The sequence below is a fragment of the Nannobrachium achirus genome, assembly GCF_963921795.1.
Source record: "Nannobrachium achirus genome assembly, chromosome: 23".
NCBI lineage: Eukaryota > Metazoa > Chordata > Actinopteri > Myctophiformes > Myctophidae > Nannobrachium > Nannobrachium achirus.
This window is the reverse complement of record NC_137830.1, coordinates 37,171,626-37,191,475: the sequence shown is the minus strand read 5'-3', so window position 1 is coordinate 37,191,475 and position 19,850 is coordinate 37,171,626. Positions and strand designations below refer to the sequence as shown.

Sequence of the window (19,850 nt, the reverse complement as noted above, 5' to 3'; positions counted from 1 at the left end):
ACAACGCGTTGCAAAACTCTTTGGCCATGTACAGTAACTCTTCAGGGTAAGCAATGCCCTGCGGAGTACACACGGCCCACGTATCTATCACTAGATATTAGGGCTGAAAGGGCTAAAACTATTACAGTTACAAGTAATTTGAAAAGATACCCGGGACTTTTGTTTTCAATGAGTCAAACACTACATATCGTCGTTGTCGAGGAGAAACCTTGTATCTCCACCTTGTATCTCCAAGTCTCAAATTTGTACATTTTCTCACAAAGTAAAGCACTGCTTCATCATATGGCCATCGCAAAAAAGTAGTGAAAACAGCCGACCTGTAGATCGGCTGTTTTCACTAGTTTAAATCATTTTAAAAATGATGAATACAAAACAAACGGTTTTGGACAAGGTTTCCACCCGAAAACGACGATATCTATTGTATATTTATTACGTTTTTATTTAGTTTTCGTCAGTGAAAAAAGGTAGGAGACGGACATGTCTCGCCATAGTTTTAGTTCTACAAAATTGACCCCGTTCATCACAAAGGCGAAACGTGCGGTGAAAGCAACATAACCAACCATGGCGAAGCCCACGTCGGCTTTCTTCAGGGCGGGTCCGTCGTTCGTACCGTCGCCCGTCACCGCCACCACCTGCCTCTGTTCCAACACCGTGCTGTCGATGATGCCTGGGGGAAGGGAGGGCGCATGGTCAAATTATCCATAAACACACACACACCCCGACACAACATATTTACCCATTTAGGCCTAAAATTATTGAATGCTTTAACCAGTGAAAAATAGCAGATATACAAGCTCACAGCGCGGCACCGAGTGCCGCGCTGCGAGCTTGTAGATCTGCTATTTTTGAAAAAGTCGTGAAAATGTGTGCAAATCCTTGAATATATGTATTTTCAAAGCGATCGTTTGTAACTGAAATTTTGCTTCTGGGGAGTGGTCCCTGGAACTAAATATTTTGAGATGCGGGTCCGTGGCCAAATACATGTCATTTTGGGGGTCCTTCACATGAAAAGGTTTGAGAACCACTGACATAGTAGTCTGTCAAGAACAGACTAACTGAGCTGCATTTAAGTGAAAAGGACCTTTTCTTTCCGGATGGCCAGCCAGATTGCTGACATAGAAACATAGGTTTTTCAAAAAACCTTAGAAGGATTCAAAAGACACTTATAGAATCGGGTCAAAATTTTAATTTTCACGATTTTCCTAAAATAGCAGATCTACAAGCTCGCAGCGCGGCACTCGGTGCCGTGCTGTGAGCTTGCTATTTTTCAATAGTTAAAGCACAAAATAATGATACACAATAATGTGTACCCGTTCTAAATTTAACCGGGTAACGGAGGAAAACGAACACGTACCTTTGACTAAAGTGTGCTTGTCTGTAGGAGAGGAACGAGCCAGCACTCGTAGCTTGGGCCAGATCTTGTCAATGCGCTCCTGTTCAATCTGAGAAAACACGAGGAATGTTATTAGACCGACTCCATATCAATTTACTGTACAGTGAGTTTTCCTATGACCACATGAACCCTAGCCTTCCTATTCTGCGGATGGGGGGGGAACACCCATTCTTTTATTTCACCACTTCCAATTTCACTTGTTGTATCCTCTAGGAGCCCTCTCTCCTTGACTGGATAAAATTGTTGTCCCCCCCCTGAAAATGTATGTTGTGAACTTGTGTTTGAAAATAGCTGGAGAGATGGAGGGGATAGTTGGGGGCACTAGGGAGATAACATGGTCAATTCGTGCTAATGAGTCTAAAAGCGCCAAATTTTGCACAGATGTAGCCCAGGGCATGCTCTAATGAATTAGCTAGGTCGCCCGAGTCGGCGACCTTCGGGGTTCGGCCACAGCGGCCAAATCAAGTTGGGCTCCCATCGACTTTCTATACAGGAGGAAAATACCCACAAAAAAAATCTGCTTTAAGTAGGATGTGAGGGGTCTAACTAGGGGTTTGTCATGATGCTGAATCCATTGCAAGCATTTGTTTTGCACAAAAAAACATTCCTTGGGCTAGAAATGGCCCCAGAAAACCCCTTTCTGAATCTTCCTACTACCCACCTCTCCTTTCTCGTTGCGTATCCTGCGGTTGAAGTCTTTGCCCTCCAGACAAATGAAGTCATCGCCGGGCAGCAGGATGCCACACTTGGTGGCGATGGCTCGGGCCGTGTTGATGTTGTCCCCGGTCACCATCCGCACCGTGATGCCCGCCCGCTGGCACTTCTTGATGGCGTCTGGGACCTGGAGAGGAAAGCAGAGTACTTTCAACCAGGCGGCAAGGAAGCTCCGTTGGAATCTGAGGCCAAATAGGAAGTCATTATAAGCATGCAGTTCCAACTAATGGCCCAGCAGACGTCGCCATTTCCCCTCCTGCTGGCTGCGGAATAATCTTTACTCCATTCAAGGGAATGAGGTTTTGGGCAGGACTTTGTACTTGATTTTATTGCATTTTAGCTCAATCACTAGTTTAAAGTATTTTTTTCAATTATTTAGTAAATTGTGCTCCCATTTATTTAACAATGTATGATGAAGTAGGGCATACATGGGCAACTGGTGGCCCGGGGGCCACATGCGGCCCCCACCTTCACTTAATGTGGCCCACAGGTTAATACTGGAATACTGATATATTATTGATTTCAGCTGTTACTAGTAGCTAAATGAATAGTATTAAAATGTTATTGTATTTTTTATGTCTATTGTTTTTGTATTTAAGTTCATAAAGTTAACATAAGAACATATAAATGCATTTGAATTTTTGCTATTTTTGCTATGTATATGCATTGTGGCCCTCTGGAGTGAGTGTGAAAATGTAGTGGCCCTCTCCGTCATCAAAGTTGCCCACCCCTGAAGTAGGGTATGGGCATCTACTGGCTCTACCGACTGCAGTTGACTGAAGACCCGCCATGGCTGCGGCTGTGGCCAATAGCAGTCGTTTACAGTTGCTTTTCGGGACTGGAAGTTCCAAGATGGCGGATTTTAATTTGTCAAAAAAGTGGCTTCAAAATGGGTCCGTAGAAACCAGTGGGTGACGTGACCTCCATATTTTGTCCATATGTTCTACAGTCCATGCTTTCAACATTACGTCGTTGTTTTGGTGCATGTCATTATAGTCAGTGATACAATAAAATAAAGTGTAACGCAATGTGCTATTTTAGCTACTCATCCTGCAGTGAAGTATATAAGGCTTGAGTGGCTACTGTGCGCCATGTGTGTACAGCATCTCTTTGATGCACAATATTAAATATATCTCACATTTCGTCTCGGTTGTAAACCTTGTCCAAAACAGCAGAAGTAGCAGATCCACAAGCTCAAAGTGTGTTGCTTCGCGCAACGCTTCGAGCTTGCAGGTCTGCCACTTTAGATGCTTTACACTACAGTATGTTGTGCTGTACTATGATCAAGTAGGGCATTAAATTAAATCTACTAGAGATAGGACGATACGCGATATTATCGTTTATCGTGATAAAAACACTCACGATAATCGCATCGTGGAGATTTAATTTATCGGGATATCGTCCTCCGTCATGCACTGGGATCAATTCACCTTTTATTTGCCGAGCTGCATATCCGGTAACACTTAAACCCTCTATAATTCGAAGGTGCTTATAACATACGTACTTGATAGAGTCTTTTTTTCACCCTCTTTCAAATGTCTTTGCCAAAATATAGCCGATCTACAAGCTCTCAACGTGTCACGTTTGTGAGCTTGTAGATCGGCTATTTTGTGGCAACTGTTCCATCCCAGGATAATGGATTTTGATTATCGTGATAATATCGTAAATCGCGATTTCTTTTGTCACAATAATCGTGATATGACATTTTCATATCGTCCCATCCCTTTAACCCATTTAGGCCTAACCTATAGAATAGGGCTAAATCAGAAATTAGCCTCCAAAACAAATATGTTGCTACATACTGTACATGTACTGTAAGCCCCTCCCAAACAGCAAAATGTGTTCCCGGCCTGAATGGGATAATTTACAAAAAACTAAAACAAAAAACACAAGGTTTATGGAGACAATATGGAGATGAGAGGTTTCTGCCCGACACTGGGGATGTCTCATCTTATACTGTCACTGTAAGGTGGAACCCTTGTATGTCCAAAAGTGTTCGCTCTTGTTAATACTTTTCATTGGTTCAATATTTACAAAGCACACAGACACACTTACACCGCTGTCACTTAAATTAGTTTTTCAAAACATACAGTGACGGATTCTCCATATTCAAACTTTTTGTGATACGGTGTTGGGTTCAGGCTTAGCGTTCCATGAGCAATACTTTGTGCCTTTGAAAAACGTCTAAGTTGGGACTTGCGCACGTGTAATTTAACCCCTGTGATGTCATTGGCCTGGCATGGCATTGTCCTTGTTCTCTTGTGTTTACAGCAAAATAGCAAATCTTGACTTCAGTAAATATCAGTTACAGGTAGCTTGATGTAACCGCGGCCATGGAGAGTACAGTAGATAGCCTGGACATGTGCTCTTTGTTTACATGCTGGCCACATGGTGCGTTCCTGTTGCCGGCGAAAAATAAGGTAAAATCACACCCGTGTGAACTGAGCGGTGGTTGTGTGTGTGTGTGTGTGTGTGTGTGTGTGTGCGCGTGCGTGTGTGTGTGTGTGTGTGTGCGCGTGTGTGTGTGCGTGTGTGTGTGAGAGAGAGAGAGAGAGAGTATTGCAGTTGATGCTCAGACTAGACTCAAGAGCACCCTCTCTGGTCACTGAGTGGTAGATCAGGCTACATACACACATACATACATACATACATACATACATACACGGATACACGGATACACACACGGCCATGCTATGGAGCGGTCTACCACCGCTCAAAAACCCTTGCAGAGGCAGATGAATTAAAACCCATTTAGGCCTAGAATTATTGAATGCTTTAACCAGTGAAAAATAGCAGATATACAAGCTCACAGCGCGGCACCGAGTGCCGCGCTGCGAGCTTGTAGATCTGCTATTTTTGAAAAAGTGTGCAAATCTTTGAATATATGTATTTTCAAAGCGAAAACGTTTGTAACTCAAATTTTGCTTCTGGGTGGTCCCTGGAACTAAATATTTTGAGATGGGGGTCCGTGGCCAAATAAATATAATTTTGGGGGTCCTTCACATGAAAAGGCTTGAGAACCACTGACACAGTAGTCTCTCAAGAACAGACTAACTGAGCTCCATTTAAGTGAAAAGGACCTTTTCTTTGACGATGGCTGGCCAGATTGCTGACATAGAAACATAGGGTTTTTCAAAAAAATCTTAGAAGGATTCAAAAGACACTTATAGAATCGGGTCAAAATTCAAATTTTCAAGATTTTTCAAAAATAGCAGATCTACAAGCTCGCAGCGCGGCACTCGGTGCCACGCTGTGAGCTTGTATATCTGCTATTTTTCAATAGTTAAAGCATAAAATAATGATACACAATAATGTGTACCCGTTCTAAATGGGTTAACACATTGGACGTCATTTAACCTATATTTTGGCTATAGAGCGCCACCATTCACTTACGCTTTATTTTGAAGAGCCCAAAAGAGCCCCCCGGAAGCCACCTGCGTGTGCATGCTGTGGAATCTGACGGTTTTAAAATGGACTTCAGTTTGTTTTCTTTCGGTCGTGAAACTAAAATCCTAACCGCAGCCGACCATCGCGGCCCAGTGTCGCCGTGAAAAAGAGCAGCTCCCTGCCTTCTTGGCGTTCTGAAAGTAGATTCCGAGATAAAGCCGTTTCTTTGCATCAGCATAGAACCCGAGTCTATGGAGAATATATAGACGCTCCATGATGCTGGCGGCCGGGTTGCATGATGGGATATGTAGTGTTTTTGTTCTCCAGCCGCTACCGCAGGTTCCGTTTAGCTGGTAACTATGGTAACCAGGTAAGACGTCCCCAGACGTCTTAACGGTGAGTTGGCGTCCATTAACCTTTGACCCCAAGACGCCTTTGGACGTCTTAAGGAAAAAGTGGCATCCATTGTATTAACCTGTATGGTGCCAATCCCGAGTTTCCCGAGTTTGTATTGGTACCCTACCTGTGCCAACCCAGAGTTTCCCGAGTTTGTATGGGTACCCTACCTGTGCCAACCCCGAGTTTCCCGAGTTTGTATGGGTACCCTACCTGTGCCAACCCAGAGTTTCCTGAGTTTGGGCCGTTTTTGAAGAAAAAAAATGTTAAAAAGAAAAATGTTCCAAAAAATGTTTTGGACCACAAAAAATGTATTAAGCATGATTGCGATCGCGAAATTGCATGTTTAACCCCATAACAAACCCCATCTTTCAAACATGGCAGCCATGTTTGTTTACATAATGTAAAAACATAATGGCTGATATCTCATGAATGCCTGAACGGATTTCCAAGTGGATTTTTTTGTTTGAAAGCTGTGAACAGTGTGCACACACGTGGTGCATGATCTAGGCATGGGAGTGCATGATCCGTGCACTATGAATTACATGGAAGTCTATGGAGATTTAATTGATAGCTGAAGCAACAAAAGTGTAAAAAATGTGAGTGCTCTTTGGACCGCTGTTCGCCGCTAGCCACTCACCTCCGGTCGGACCGGGTCCTCGATGCCCACCACACAGAGGCAGGTGAGTCCGGTCAGGATGTCGTTCTCGTTGTCCCAGTCGGGCTCGCCCTCCGAGGCGGGGAAGTCCCGGTACGCCATGCAGATGGTCCTCAGGCCCTCCGACGCCATGGGCTCGATCACCTTCTTCACCATGTCGTCCCTGTCGCGCGGCCGGAACACCTTGCACTCCCCGCTGGCCGTCAGAATCTTGTAGCACCTGGGAGGGAGACGGGACAGCCACAGGAAGAGGAAACACTGTCAGAAATTAATTAAGGCTTTTCACAAGGTGGAGAAGGCCTACCACAATCATTTGAGATGATTGCAATTGTCTGTTTTTGCAAAAACGTCAGAATCGCTTCCATTCATCCGAACAAGCTCAGTTCATCAGTTGACAAATAGCAAAAATAGACCATCGGAAAGCTCACAACATGCGTTTTCATTTTCGACTAGTTTTCATTTTTTTTTATCAACACCAAAATAATGCAGTAGTGCAGTCCTCTTTGGATTACGCTGGGAGAGTTTATAATTTTTTTAATATAGTTCTACCGTGAACTTAAACAGACCAAGATATATTACTAGTAAGACGCCTCAGAGCAAGGTCGTGCTAATCCTAATAAACCAAATAATTTTACTTTTTTAACCATGGCCAGATGGCCATGGTTAAAAAAGTAAAATTATTTGGTCTCTAGTACTCTAGTCAGATCATAGAAGTTAAATGACAAAGATAGACAGGCAGCCTGGTCTCTTATGTGTGTGTTAAGAGGCTTACTGAAAGTTGTTACTGGATAATTTTCTCAGCTCAAAGTAAGGGGTTTGGGTGGGACGCAGTTCAACTGCTGCTTAGCGTTCTAAGCCGTTCCACGCGTCATTTGCTGTGAAGCCTCGACAACCACAACAATTACTGACAGCTTAACGTTAAATTATAGTTAACTCATTTAATGCCCCCCTTTCACCACTAGAGGGGGCTCAGTGTGCCCCAGACAATCCCATAGAGATATGCTGGTATATGCAGAAGCCCTGCAGCCATGACTTGCCTGAACACTTTCCTTTGTGCATGTACAGGAAGAGGATGAAGTTAGCTTGAAGTTAGCTATTGGCTACCAAGCATTTTAAAAGCCTTATTTTCGTCAACTTAGCCATGATTAACCCTTGCACACCTCATGCATGGGAAAAAAACAGAGAAGAATGAGCTCTAAAAAATCCAATGCAATCCTGGATTGCATTGGAGTGGATTTGTGCAGTTTGTTCACAGCTTTCAAACAAAAAAATCCGATTGGAAATCCGTTCAGGCATTCTTGAGATAATAGCCATTATGTTTTACACTGTTGTGAGCTTGGAGGTCTGCTACCTGAGTTGTATGGGGGTTGTATGGGGGTTAAACATGCAAAATCGCGATTGAAATCATTTTCACTAGATTTGATGGGGTCCAAAAAAAATTTTTCAAAAAAAAAATTTTCAAAAAAAGTTTTTTTTTTTTTTTTTTTTTTTTTTTTTAAATCACGAGATATCTCGTGATTGGCACTGTGGCACTATATGATATATCACGAGATATCTCGTGATTGGCACTCAATGAGTTAATAAAATGGTCGGTCTCTCTCTCTCTCTCTCGGGAGAACATAGAACCTTCATCCTACTCCCTACAACACATAGGAGTCTCTGCAGTGACAAATATCACCCTCCCCGCCTGGCTTTCCTCCCCCGAACACGTGTGTTCATATATATATTATTGTTACGACCGAAGGTCGCAGTTTACTATGAGAAACATCACAGCTTGTCCGCGTACGTCCGTGTAGACGTGTACACATTTTTAAGGTCTAGGGGTTTGCCGCTCTGACATCATGCTCTGATGTCACTGTGATGTCAGGGGAACCACTCTACCAGAATGGGTTTGCCGCTCTGACATCACGCTCTGGCTTCACTGTGATGTCACACTAACAGAATATGCCCCTATATGGAGTTCCCTGATGTCATCAATATTAATGATGCCCTCTTAGAGAGATCCCTGTGATGCCAGAGGAACAAATCCCTGTTATGCCCATATATGGAGATGTGGAGATCCCTGTGATGCCAGGGGAACAAATCCCTTTTATGCCCATATATGGAGATCATTGATGTCCAGATCCCTGATGTCCACATCACTGTGTGTCGCTTGTCGCCCTGAGGCGTCTTACTAGTATTTATATCCAGACATTCGACAAAGTCGACAAAGCCGGATGCACTGTGGTGGATTTCAATCCACAAACTCAGCGGTGGTGGCAGGCACTTTACCCCCGCACCCTGACCCTGAGCCACACGATAGGTTTCAACAGAAACCACTTCAGCAGGTGGGTGTGTGTGTGATGTGATGTTTCCTCACTTCTTGAGCAGGATCTCGGAGGCTCCCTTGCTGAACATGCGGTAGCTGCCGTCAGCGTTCTTCAGCACGGTGCTCATGGATTTGCGCACGGAGTTGAACGTGTACACCTTGTACAGCTTCTCCTCTGGGATCTCGTTGCGGATGGCCTAGTGGTAGAAATGGTAGTAGTAACAGTTAATCAAACTAATCCATTTAAGTGATTATAAGAAAATAATTGATGATTAAAATAATGGATTTATAATCAAAAACGTATAAACATAAAAAAGGGGCGCAAGACAAAAAAAAAAGATCTACAAGCTCTGCTATTTTCACTATTTGCTGACATTTTTTTATTTTTTTTACCATTGAGATAATAGAGCCTGCTTGCTCAGGGGATAAATTGAATCTTGTGTCAGGTCCTGTGTCTAGGTGAGACATGACATTTGACACGATCTAAATGTCTCAATAGAAGAGCAGGGGGACAAAATTACATTTTATTCAATAAATGAAATGCATTGATTTACTTGTTGATTAGAAAACAAAAGACAAAAAAAAACCTGTTTCCCGATTACACCATAGTCTGAGCCCTACCTGGTAGTCTCGCTTCAGGTTGGTGACGAAGCCCAGCAAGGCACACTCCGTCTTGTTGCCCACCTGCCGCGGGAGGCCGCCTTCCTTCTCTGGAGACTGTGTAGGAAGGAAGGAAGCAGTGTTGTTTTTGACAGCAAATTTAGATTTAGTTTTAGTCGTACAGTAGTCTTTTGAATAAAATGTCAATTAGTTTTAGTCATAATTTAGTCACCTGAAAAGTTTTAGTTTTAGTCTCATTTTAGTCGACTAAATATCATAAGATTTTATGGCGACTAAATCTACAGTTGATTTAGTCAACTAAAGTGTATTTTGGCAGGCCTTGATGGCATCGTAATGACTTACACTTGATTGCGTGCTTAAAATTGCCGATCTACAAGCTCACAACGTAGATCTGCTACTTTCAGCACGCAACACCCGAGAGCAACCAAACATATGACTCTCTTCTCCACTAGTCCCTCCCTACTAGTTTTAGTCTAGTTTTTATTTTGTTGACGAAATTGTCAATATATTTAGTCTTAGTTTTAGTCATCACAGCTTAGTTTTTATTTAGTTTTCGTCAGTGAAAAAAAAAGCAGTCGACAAACATTTTTCGTCATAGTTTTAGTCGACAAAATCAACACAGGAAGGAAGTAGGAAGAATGGAAACAATAGTAGGAAAGGGAACAAACAGAGACATAAAAATGCCAAGTCAAAGGTTTGCAGACGTCAGACGGTTTCTAGGATTTGCTCAACATTAGAGAGAGATCTGGCACATGCAGTACACCAGCCCACATCGGCACCAGCAATTATGTAGTCCAGTGGTCTCAAAGTGGGGTCAGGGGACCCCCAGGGGTGCCCAAGTGTTCATCTGTTACCGTGGTTACTTAGAAATAGCAGATATACAAGCCCAGAGCTTGTATATCTGCTATTTTTGTCAGCTTGTAGATCTGCTATTTTTGAAAAATCGTGAAAATTTGAATTTTGACCCGATTCTATAAGTGTCTTGAATCCTTCAAAGATTTTTTGAAAAACCTATGTTTCTATGTCAGCAACATTGTTGAATTTTTTGGAAAGTTAACTCACTTCGTGCCAAGGCCACAAGAGGCCGCTAGAGTGCCAGACATTTCTCCATAAGGCTTCATAGTATCATCCGGGTACCCTGGCAGAAGTGGATTGGGATTTCACTGCATGCAGTGTTATGACCGTGGACCCGAGGAGGAGAGCTAAGAGTTAGCTATCGGCTCTTTTTTTATTATAATCCCGATCTGAGGCTATTTAGCCGCAAAAAAACTTTGTCGCTGCCCTGGGAACACAGTTCAGAGAAAAAGGTCTCTAAAGATCTGAGAATGTATTGGATTAGGCAGCGCACCTACCATAATCTTAGTAGTGCAGGTGCAGTGTTTTTCTAACACCTACCATAATCTTAGTAGTGTAGGCGCAGTGTTTTTCTAACACCTACCATAATCTTAGTAGTGCAGGTGCAGTGTTTTTCTAACACCTACCATAATCTTAGTAGTGTAGGCACAGTTGACCGCGATGCCCAGGACCAGGATGTCTAAGGTGGCGGTGGGGATGTCCTTCGGTTCCGGGACCTTTCTGTAGTGTTTTTCGGAGAGGAAGGCCTGCACCACGGCCATGCGGTTCTGGGTGAGTGTGCCCGTCTTGTCGGAGCAGATGGCAGTGGCGTTGCCCATGGTTTCACAGGCGTCCAGGTGACGCACCAGATTGTTGTCCTTCATCATTTTCTGCGGGAAGTAGGAAGACGAGAAGAGTGTGGCCCTTGAAATGCTTCATTCATTTCAATTCAAATGTCATCAATGGAAATCTGACGTTTTTTCTTTTTTACTGAATTCAATCCCTCTTTTGTGACTCGTATGATGAATTTATTGATCCCATAAACAAGGCAACTGAAACTGATCATTGTAAATGAATTAATAGGTTTACAATTTAGGACATTTAGGAAATGTTTGAACGGCTAAATTCATGCTGCCCCCATCATTCAGAAATCATCCAGTGAACTCCCCATAAACAATAAAACCATACTTACATCATCCATTAGACATTTAATTACACTGTCATCACTAGAGTGGCTTCCAGAGCATTGCCAAGTAGAACTGGTTTTGAATGCCAGGCATTTACAATGTACATTTATAGGCCAATAGTATACCAAGTACAGTCAAAACAGTATGCACAACTAGCAACTTCATCATGCACTCATGTCATGAATCTTCATAGCCAGACAAGTTGCCTTTCAGGAGTTATGGAGAACTTTCAAAAAAGTAATTTCCATATCATTATTTTAAAACTGACACAGACTAGTACGCAAATATCATAAGTTGTTAAAAGGGGTCATGGGGGTCCCCAGCCAAATGATTGATAGTAGGAACCAAATGGACCCTTATGTGTCTGTAACCCCGAGAGGGTACACATGGAACCAATTATGGACCCTAACAGGTTCATTTGGTTCCATTTGTACCCTCTCAGAGTTAAATTAGAACTGATGATACTACAGTGTAGATTGGGGGGCCCAGAAATCGAAATGGCATCAAATGGGGGGTCCCGTGGCCAAATGGGGGGGTCCCGTGGCCTAACGCATATCAAACTAGGGGGTCCTTGAAGTTAAAATGGTTGAGATTCACCGCTATAGTTGTACAAGTCTTCTCTTACCCTGCTGTATATTTTTACATAATGTATCAATTTGGCGGGTCTTTAACATGGAAAAAAGTTTGAGAACAACTTCATTACACCACTTTGTTTGAAGGCAAACAGCAATGAGCTCCTTGACACCTGGAGAGAAATCCTCCGTTAGCCACCAGGGCCAGTTGAGAGGATGACAGCGTAGCCAACACGGTAACAGCTTAGCCTGCTAGCGTTAATAGGCTAAAGTGTAAGCTGGTTAGCGGTGATAAGCCCCGGTGCCGATTAAAGATTCACCACAAGACAAAAACCATTACAGGGACGTTGCCGTGGATAACTGAAGAGGCTGAACAATGGTCTCAGAGGCAGTGTTGTTTTTGACAGCAAATTTTGATTTAGTTTTAGTCATAGTCTTTTGAATAAAATGTAGCTTGGTTTTAGTCATAATTTAGTCACCTGAAAAGTATTAGTTTTAGTCTGATTTTAGTCGACTAAATCTACAGTTGATTTAGTCAAATGAAATGTATTTTGGCAGGCCTTGATGTCATCGTAATGACTGATTTTACACTGGGTTGTGTGCTGAAAATAGCCGATCTACAAGCTCACAGCGCGTCGCGCTGAGAGCAACCAAACATAAAATGACTCTCTTCTCCACTAGTCCCTCCCTAATGTTTTAGTCTAGTTTTTATTTTGTTGATGAAATTGTCAATATATTTAGTCTTAGTCATCACAGCTTAGTTTTTATTTCGTTTTTATTTAGTTTTTTCGTCAGTGAAAAAAATGCAGTCGACAAACATTTTTCGTCATTGTTTTAGTCGACGAAATCAACACTGCTCAGAGGAGATTAAACTATGTTCAATTGCTGACATTAACCACTTAAAACCCAATATATTTAAGCTGACGGGGTCCCCCAGGGCTCTATACTAGGCCCTTCTGGGATTTGCTCACAAGCCGTGAAGCTTGCAGATCTGCAATTTTTACCATTGACGAAAAAGCATAATCTACAGGTAAATTGCAGTTTTAAGAATGAGTCTTCGCTACAAAAACAGTTAGTATCATTTGCACTTGTAGCTCTGATGTAACATACCTTGACAGAGTAAGCCAGGGAGATGGTGACGGCCAGGGGCAGCCCTTCTGGCACGGCCACCACCAGCACGGTCACGCCGATGATGAAGAACTTTACAAAGAACTGGACGTAGATGGGCGTGCACTCCTTCACCCAGGGCAGGTTCTGTATCCAGAAGGTGTCCATGGCGAAGCGCACCACCAGGATGATGACGGTGATGGCCGACATGATCAGACCTGGAGAGGGATGGGTGGGCGGAGGTGGGAGGAGAAGGCAAGAGAGACTTGGATCAGAATCCACACACACACACGATTAGTTACATAGTTGGGATTATCATTAACCATTAACCACATCAACCATGGACGGCCCCATTCTGGGCAAAAATAAATCAATAAATAAAAGTAATCAAAAGCAGCTAGCAAAAACCAATGGTGCGGGGCATAATTACAGGTGGTCCATGTGAAAGTGGATTTAAAAGTTTCACTTAAAAACAGTTATTTCGAAAGATTAAAAAAAAGAAAAAAGATCAACGTTTTTCAATAGAATTTCATAATTAAAAAAAAAAAAAAAAAAAATCCATAAAACTAAAACTAAAAAACACTTAAGAATCGGTGAAAATAGACGAAAATAGACAAATCTACATGTGTTGTGAGCTTGTAGATCGGCTATTTTCTGCTAATTTGGGTCCCGCGGGGAGACATGAAGTGTCTCTTTTGGCCGTTTGGGAACAGTGTTCCTCTAAACCCACCTGTTTTGCCGATCTGGACGGCCAGTTTGGTCAGCTTGCCCTGCAGCACAGACTTCTCTTTCTTGTTCATGTTGGCTTTCTTCTCGCCCCCTTCGTCGCTGTTCAGAGGCTGCATCTCCATGGCAGCACCGTCCTGGGCTTTGGCTAGAAGACAAGGAGGAACAGACAGTGGTGGAACTTAAAGTAAAGGTATCAATTACTGCAATGTAGAAACACTCGGTTACAAGGACACGTCCAAAATGTCTAAATGTACTTGAGTAAAAGTGAAAAAGTGTTGGTATCAGGGCAGGAATTTCAGGGAGGCCATGGCCGTCGTTGCCCCTCAGTTTGGCCCCTCCAAAGGGGCACAAGATCGCATGATCTAAGGCCAAAGTTGCCTTAATGCCTAAGCTGACTGTACCACTTTCTCCTCTGTCTCTTTGTTGTCAATATGTAGACACAAGACACTAGTGTCTTTTGTTGAGATTCTGAAATCTTAGCTCCCCTGAGTCCCCATCTTTAAACCAATCCAGTGACTTTGATTGGTGCAGGGCTGAGCATGGATCAGATTGTAAATACCATCATTTATCTATTTCACTGCAGATTAGGTTCTCATCTCTGACCCCAATCCCTAATTCAAAAAATTCTTTCAATGGACTAAAAGTTTTATTTGATGACCTTCCTGCCCTGGCATTTGGCCTTTGTGCCCTCCAAAAATGGACAACACCAAAGGCCAAGTGACCTTGCCCTTAAAATTATGAAATTCCAGGCCAGGTTAGTATCCAAATGTACTTAAAGTAACGAAAGTAGACAGTACTTATTATGCAGAAGTTTCCATTTCACACGTTTTAATAAATAATAAACCTTTTGAAAATAGCAGATCTACAAGCTCACAATGCGTTGCATCGCGACGCATTGTGAGCTTGTAGATCGCCTATTTTCAAATGGCTGAACTGTATACAGGGCTGAAGTGGTTAAAATCTACAAAGTAACTAGTAACTAAAGTTCAAATCATTGTAGTGGGAGTAAAAGTACAATATTTGGCTCCGAGATGTAGTGTAGTAGCAGATCTACAAGCTCGCAGCGCGGCACTCAGTGCCGCACTGTGAGCTTGTATATCTGCTATTTTTCAATAGTTAAAGCATTAAATAATTCTAGGCCTAAATGGCTCGTTAAAGGAACACACAAATAAAAGTGCCAGACAGTGATTTAACTCCCCTGCCCCCATTAGAGAGGGTCAGGTCAATGATGACAGACGGACAACTTGAAAGGTCAAGGTTCATGGGATGGAAAATGGCCTTGGGGCCGTGAATATTTTCACTGCTCTCCCTCAAATCAGACCAAAGGTACAGAATGTGACCTGAAGCTAGCAATCTTTCAGTACCGACCAGAGGTTGGGGAGTGGCGAGGTAGTTTTACTCGTTCGCTTTTTCGCTCAAGTCTCTTTTTTCCGTACACTTGTTAAGACTAAATGTTTATTGTACTACATTACAATTGCTCAAATTTAAAAGACTAATAGAAAGATTTGTCTACTTTTATCTTTTTAAATTGTTGCATTAAATGTCCATTTTGTTTGTTTCATGTCTTTAAATAAAAGGATATGGTTGTTCCATATTTGAATTGATTTGGATTTCAAGTATTAATGTCATCATCACTATGAAATAACTCTGTACTTGAGTTAAAAGTTTGGGTCCCATTCACTTACTATACACTATAAAGGAAAAACAAAATATGGTTTAGTGATGAGTCATCACTTTTAACAGTTTTGTGGGGCCGTTTTTATTTTTGGGATCCTTGGCACTAAAAGGTTTGAGAACTACTGATTAGAGGGCATTTGTAGCATGGACCTCTCAGGTCTGGTTGCATCATAGCTTCAGCAGCAAGCAGTCTATTTCTAGTTGAAATATAAAATGTTATCTGATGCAAGCTTGCTTTTGGCATTCAGTAAAACCAAGCGCTACAAAATACTGCACGTTTTATGCCATGTTTCTTTTTTAACAGTCGCTTAGCAACAAAACCCATAACCAGCAACTTCCACCCAAGCATCGGCTGAGCCCTCCTCCCAGGCTGGCCCGTGGCGTGGACAACTAGAATCCCGCTTCGACCAAATCAGAGTAAATTATTCCACATTGCACATTCAGGTAAGCAATGCTAAGTTTGCACAAGTTGTGATTAGGTCTGTCTGCAAACAGGACGCTGCAGATAGAGAACAGGTTTGATTGGATTTTAGCCCAAAGCCATTTTCCTGCACACAGCAGCCGTACAAGGACTTGAGCAGCAAGTCCCAGCAGGTCGCTCCAGAATGCTGAGCATGCTACACCTCTGATGGAAGTCTAGCTCTGCCGGAGAACCACTACCACAGTGGTCCTCAAACCTGGTCATGTATAACAGGAGTTCCCAAACCTTTTTGTCTCAGGGCACCCCATGAATATTTTTTTAATCCGAGGCACCCCTACATTATAATTTTCACTCCCAGCACCTTATATTTATAGAATATCATCGTTGTCGGATGGAAACCTTGTATGTCCGAAATTTGGCAGTGGACACCCTCATCTGAAAATGTGTTTTGTGCCAAGGACGCCACGAAGGGGCAAAAGTACAACCTCACACAAAAGTTCACAACGCACTGTGAGATTGTAAATGGGCTATTTTCGGTAGCTGGTCTACATTACGACGCAAATCAAGGCACGCCAATATACATTGTAGTCGACTAAATGAACTGTAGATTCCAGGGTGTCCACAGCAAAGTGTATTAATACAGCATCACAGTCTTTTTGACCACTTCATCCATTTGGCTATTCAAAAAAATAGAAGATACGGTGTACAAGCTCGTGCTTATACATGTGCCAATAAAAAAAATAAATATATATATATATATATATATTTATTTTTTAACAAAAATCTCTTCTGGAGTTCTCTGGCACAAAACATTATCAAATGGAGGTCCACACTCCACGGCCAAATACATTTCAATTTGGGGGTCCTTTAGAACTAGTGTACAACATTACATACGAAATGCACCATTTATTTTTGGCATTTTTCTAAAATCCATGTTGTAGCATGGCTCTTTGTGAGGGACAAGACGGGATGAACGGCCTGTTCTCACACTCGGGTTAAAGGATTACACCGTTTCATTTAGCAGGAGTAAAGGGCTTTGCACACAGGACCGTTGCGTTTCTTTCCGTTTGCTGCATGATTAAAACGCATTGGATTTGGTGTGCAAGGCTGTGCGGAATCCACACTGCGGATCCGAAGAGGAGTCATAAAAGGAGTCAATGAGTTTTTACCGCATGCGACAAGACGCATGAATCGAACCGAGTTGTATCGGGGAAAAAACGCACTGCCGCAGCCACCTGTCGCATGGCAAATTCTGAGCCAGTGTCTATGAGGTCATAGAGAATCATTGTCTTCTTTAAAAAAATGAAATCGGCAAAGCCCTTAACGCCAGCACACGCAGCGCCAGCGCAGTCTCTGAATCAGTCGTACAGGGGATATCATTAGAACATGAATTCATTCATTAACAAGAAGCAGATGCTCTAACCCCAGGAACACAGCATACTGAGGCTTTAATCTCCTCGTCCCCACCACTAGAATCAACATGGCTGTGGATTCAAACGCTGGATGAGTCTTAAGAGGAAACCCAGGGAATAAAGAACACACAGGAGCACACACACTGCACGCCACCAGGGAGGAGCAGGAGCTACAGTAGCTCAGAGGTGGGCAACTTTAACACTTTCCCAGCCCAACCGTAATCTATTGCAGGGGTTTTCAAAGTGGGTGACGGGGCACCCTGGGGTGCCACGACGGCAGTCCAGGGGTGCCGCAAGATCATTTGATAATATTTGGAATTTATTTGGACACTTGAAAAAATAGTTAGTATCATTTTAAACTTGAAAGTTATTTTCAGTCAGTTCTAACCAAAATCGCTATCCTCGCAACATAATCACTAAAATATCATCACTGTCAGGCAGAAACCTCTGTCGCACAAAACTAGTGAAAACAGACGATCTACAAGCACAAAGTGGGTCATGTTTGCATGGTTTGTAACAGCTAAAATCAATAATATATCAGAGAGTCCCAACATCTTGCTGCTAGTACCTGTCAGTGACAAATACATCTTCTTGAATCACACACACACACACACACACACACACACACACACACGTTTGTATGCATGCATTACGGGGACCAACCACAAACGCACACACGCACGCATGTATGCATGCATTACGGGGACCAACCGGGGACCAAGTCCTTGAAAGAAAGTCCACCATATGGGCTGACTTGAAGCCAACGTCATTGTATGCAAATATCTGACCTGTGATTGGCTAGTAGTGTGTGAATCTCTCATTCTCCCATTCTCTCACACACTCAACGGCGCATGCTGACACTCACACACAAACTGCAGTACCAACTATCGTCTGATGGGGGCTGTCCCCACTGTTGTGTGTGTGTGTCATATGACATGAAAACGCGAATTGAGGGACTTGCTTAAAAAAACACCAGACACTTCAGCAACACTGCCCCCTATCTTCCTGAATGATAACATTATGGGGACCTACGATTTTGTCCCCACTGTGTCAGACGTCCCCAGCATGTGAGTGTGTGAACATGCGTATGGTCCCCATAAGTATAGCTAGACAAACGCGCGCGCACACACACACACACACACACACACACACACACACACACACACACACACACACACACACACACACACACACACACACACACACACACACACACACACACACACACACACACACACACACACACACACACACACACACACACGCTAGCATGAGGTGTTAAATCAGTTGGCAAGTTATATATTAAAATAAGTCAACTTGTTCCCTTTCACTTTTAACTACTGAAGCTCTTTACAAAGTCATCGTGAGAGACCATAACCAACTTTCAGCGCTGTTAAATTGCAGAATGAGACGCTATTAACCCACGGCCAAGAGATCAAGGTAAAGCGCTAAGCCCAGAGGTAATTAAGCATGCCTTTGTCTGTATGTGTGCGTGTGCGTGCGTGTGTGCGTGTGTGCGCGTGTGTGTGTGTGTGTGCGTGCGTGTGTGTGCTGTGGATCTACAGTATACAACCACACATGCACAGAAGATAAAACTCACCTTTCTTGCGGTTTTCCACAGATCCGTCCTGTTTCTTGTCTGTGAAGAACACATGATGTGGAGAGAAACACGGTGAGTTACTCAGTCATTTGTGGTCTACAGCAGTGGTTCTTGCTTAACCACTAGCATATAACAATTGAATCCTCAAGCAGCCTACCACTCCACTGCTTTGTGAGCTTGTAGATCTGCTAGGTTTGGTGCGCGACACTGTGCAACCCTTAACTCATACCCCGCCATTTGCAAATACCTTCGTACTTTCATATGCCTCTGTCTCCATAGACTTCCATGTAATTCATAGTGCACTGATAATGTCATGTCCATGCCTAGATCATGCACCACGTGTGTGAACACTGCTCACAGCTTTCAAACAAAAAAAGTAAGCTGATGAGGGGTCGCGCCGTTGAAAAAAGAATTAGTTTGGAAATAATCAATAGATCATTTTCTATAACCATCCACACCAATAATAAACAGGCTCATTGCATAGTACAGGGTATGGCATATACTCTTATATACAGTAGCCAAAGTTAGCTCCTAAACGTTCAGTGAATGGGTAAGATGACACACATAGCTGCTACTGTATCCTCTTCGTGTAAAAACAGCCCTGAAATAACTCTGCTTTCACCGGCTTCTCTTGGTGTCCACAAATAAGTGCAGGTGCTACAGCTCAGCCCTGAACCTTGTCCACTCCTGCTGCTGCTGCTGTGCTCCCGGAGAAGCCTTCCTTCAACCCTTTAAGACCTGAACATCCGATTCTACAAATGCCTTCTAAGTAAGCCATTTACCATGAGAGGGAGAGGGTTGTTGGCTGATTTACCACTGTTTCAGGGTAATGCC

The 19,850-nt window shown here is 43.0% G+C and overlaps 1 protein-coding gene across 2 annotated transcripts in view; it reads right to left on the bottom strand.

Annotated features, from left to right (window-relative positions):
• Positions 1-19,850, bottom strand: part of LOC308309095 (plasma membrane calcium-transporting ATPase 1-like) — a 104,564-nt gene that overhangs the window by 28,002 nt on the left and 56,712 nt on the right. For both annotated transcript variants that reach the window (XM_080754560.1, XM_080754561.1), the window contains exons 7-16: positions 19,017-19,055; positions 13,908-14,051; positions 13,181-13,395; positions 10,959-11,201; positions 9,478-9,573; positions 8,908-9,053; positions 6,531-6,768; positions 2,055-2,234; positions 1,355-1,442; positions 561-667 (exon numbers count right to left, since the gene is read on the bottom strand). In XM_080754560.1, coding sequence (XP_080610686.1) covers positions 561-667; positions 1,355-1,442; positions 2,055-2,234; positions 6,531-6,768; positions 8,908-9,053; positions 9,478-9,573; positions 10,959-11,201; positions 13,181-13,395; positions 13,908-14,051; positions 19,017-19,055 — 1,496 coding nt within the window. The remainder of the gene's footprint in view (positions 1-560; positions 668-1,354; positions 1,443-2,054; positions 2,235-6,530; positions 6,769-8,907; positions 9,054-9,477; positions 9,574-10,958; positions 11,202-13,180; positions 13,396-13,907; positions 14,052-19,016; positions 19,056-19,850) is intronic.